This window comes from Antennarius striatus, chromosome 12 (genome assembly GCF_040054535.1).
Source record: "Antennarius striatus isolate MH-2024 chromosome 12, ASM4005453v1, whole genome shotgun sequence".
NCBI classification, from domain to species: Eukaryota; Metazoa; Chordata; class Actinopteri; order Lophiiformes; family Antennariidae; genus Antennarius; species Antennarius striatus.
In genome coordinates, this window is record NC_090787.1 from 5965428 (window position 1) to 5966981 (window position 1554).

At 33.6% G+C, this 1554-nt stretch overlaps 1 protein-coding gene across 1 annotated transcript; it reads right to left on the reverse strand.

The window, feature by feature from the left end:
- Positions 1–627: 627 nt before the first annotated feature.
- Positions 628–1554, reverse strand: LOC137605529 (olfactory receptor 6N2-like). The gene has a single exon (XM_068330275.1). The coding sequence runs from the start codon at positions 1552–1554 to the stop codon at positions 628–630; it is 927 nt and encodes a 308-aa protein (XP_068186376.1).

Sequence of the window (1554 nt, forward strand, 5' to 3'; positions counted from 1 at the left end):
CCTGTTTTCCCTGCTGCTGACAAAGCTTTTGTTTTGCATTTTTCGTGGTAAATCATTTTGACTTGGTCATTTTAAAAGTAGTTTGCATGCTGAAAAAGTGTGAACACAACTGCTTTAGGCTGTCTGTGCTGGTTTGGGGATTGAAGGTTAAATGTTACAATGAAAACTGTTGAGTTTGAGGACTGTATGGTAAAGCATTTCTCACCTGACCACACAATGTTTTCAATATGTAAAATATTTCACGCTGCATTAAATTCATGAATCAATAAGACCTTAGTAGAAATCCTTCATTAAAAAGCAGTTTTAAAAATGACCAGATATTTAAAATCAGGTTCTGCTTTGTGAAAACTCCATGATCTCCAAAACGATTTTAAGATGATTCTAATTTATACTGAGTTCAGTGAGCTTTCATTGTTACCTTCATACTTACGACCACAATTGGCATATTATTAATATTATGAATCATTTTAGAGTGGTACTGGTTATTAATTTAATTTGACGTAAAAACATTTTTCAAACAATTAAGGAAAATTGAGTGACTCATATTTTCAAATTAAATAAATACTCATTTCCATTTATTATCAACAACATCTGATAAATCACATCACCTCATTTTTATTAAAGAAGTCAATGATAACGTGTACATTTAATCATAGACAATCTCTTCAGGTGTTTATGGATTTCTTTCATTTTCAGTCCGTATATGATTGGATTAAAGAGAGGATGATACAAAATAACCTGTAAAGTCAATAAAAAATGTGCAACTCTTGGAATGTTAGATTCCAGTCTGGCAATAATCAGATCATACATGCCTAACAAGTATAAGTTTATCAAAACCAGGAGGTGAGGTAAACAGGTCTCTGCAGCTTTTTTCCTGACTTCCCTGCTACTCCTGTATGTTACTGTAAATATTTTTGCATAGGTGAAAAGTATGAACAGCAAGGGAAGAAGTGAAACACTTATCAAAATGAACACACCATATATTGATATTGTTCTTGAAGGAACACAATGAAGTTTATAAATTAAGTTATTGCAGAAAATGCCTTTCAGAGTAAAGTTACAGAGCTTCCTGTTCAGACTCATGATCACAGATCCCACCATCTCAGCAGCAGGAAGAAGCCAAGCAACAGCCAGAAAGATACAGACAGTTGTTTTCTTCATGATGGTTGGATATTGCAGAGGTTTACATATGGACACATATCTGTCATAGGCCATACCTAACAACAGTAAAAACTCGGAAGTCCCAAAAGAGTAAAACATGAAGTATTGGAGGAGGCAGGCTGAGTAAGATATGATCTGTTTTTCAGATAAAAAGTCAATCAAAAGCTTTGGGTAGATCACAGTGCTGAAAAGAACAGAGTTGATTAACAAAGCTGCAATAAAGACGTACATAGGCTCATGAAGGTTTTGGTGGAACCAGATAATGTACACAATAGTACAATTACTACATATGATGAAGATATATGCAGTTAAAACGATTATAAAATAAAGATATCTGTATTTGTGAACTTCCACATGTCCTCCAAGAGTTAAATATGTCACATTTAAGTCCAT

What these genes read in the sequence shown, in the direction of transcription:
- LOC137605529 (XM_068330275.1), bottom strand. Translation starts at nt 1,554, where the DNA reads ATGGACTTAAATGTGACATATTTAACTCTTGGAGGACATGTGGAAGTT.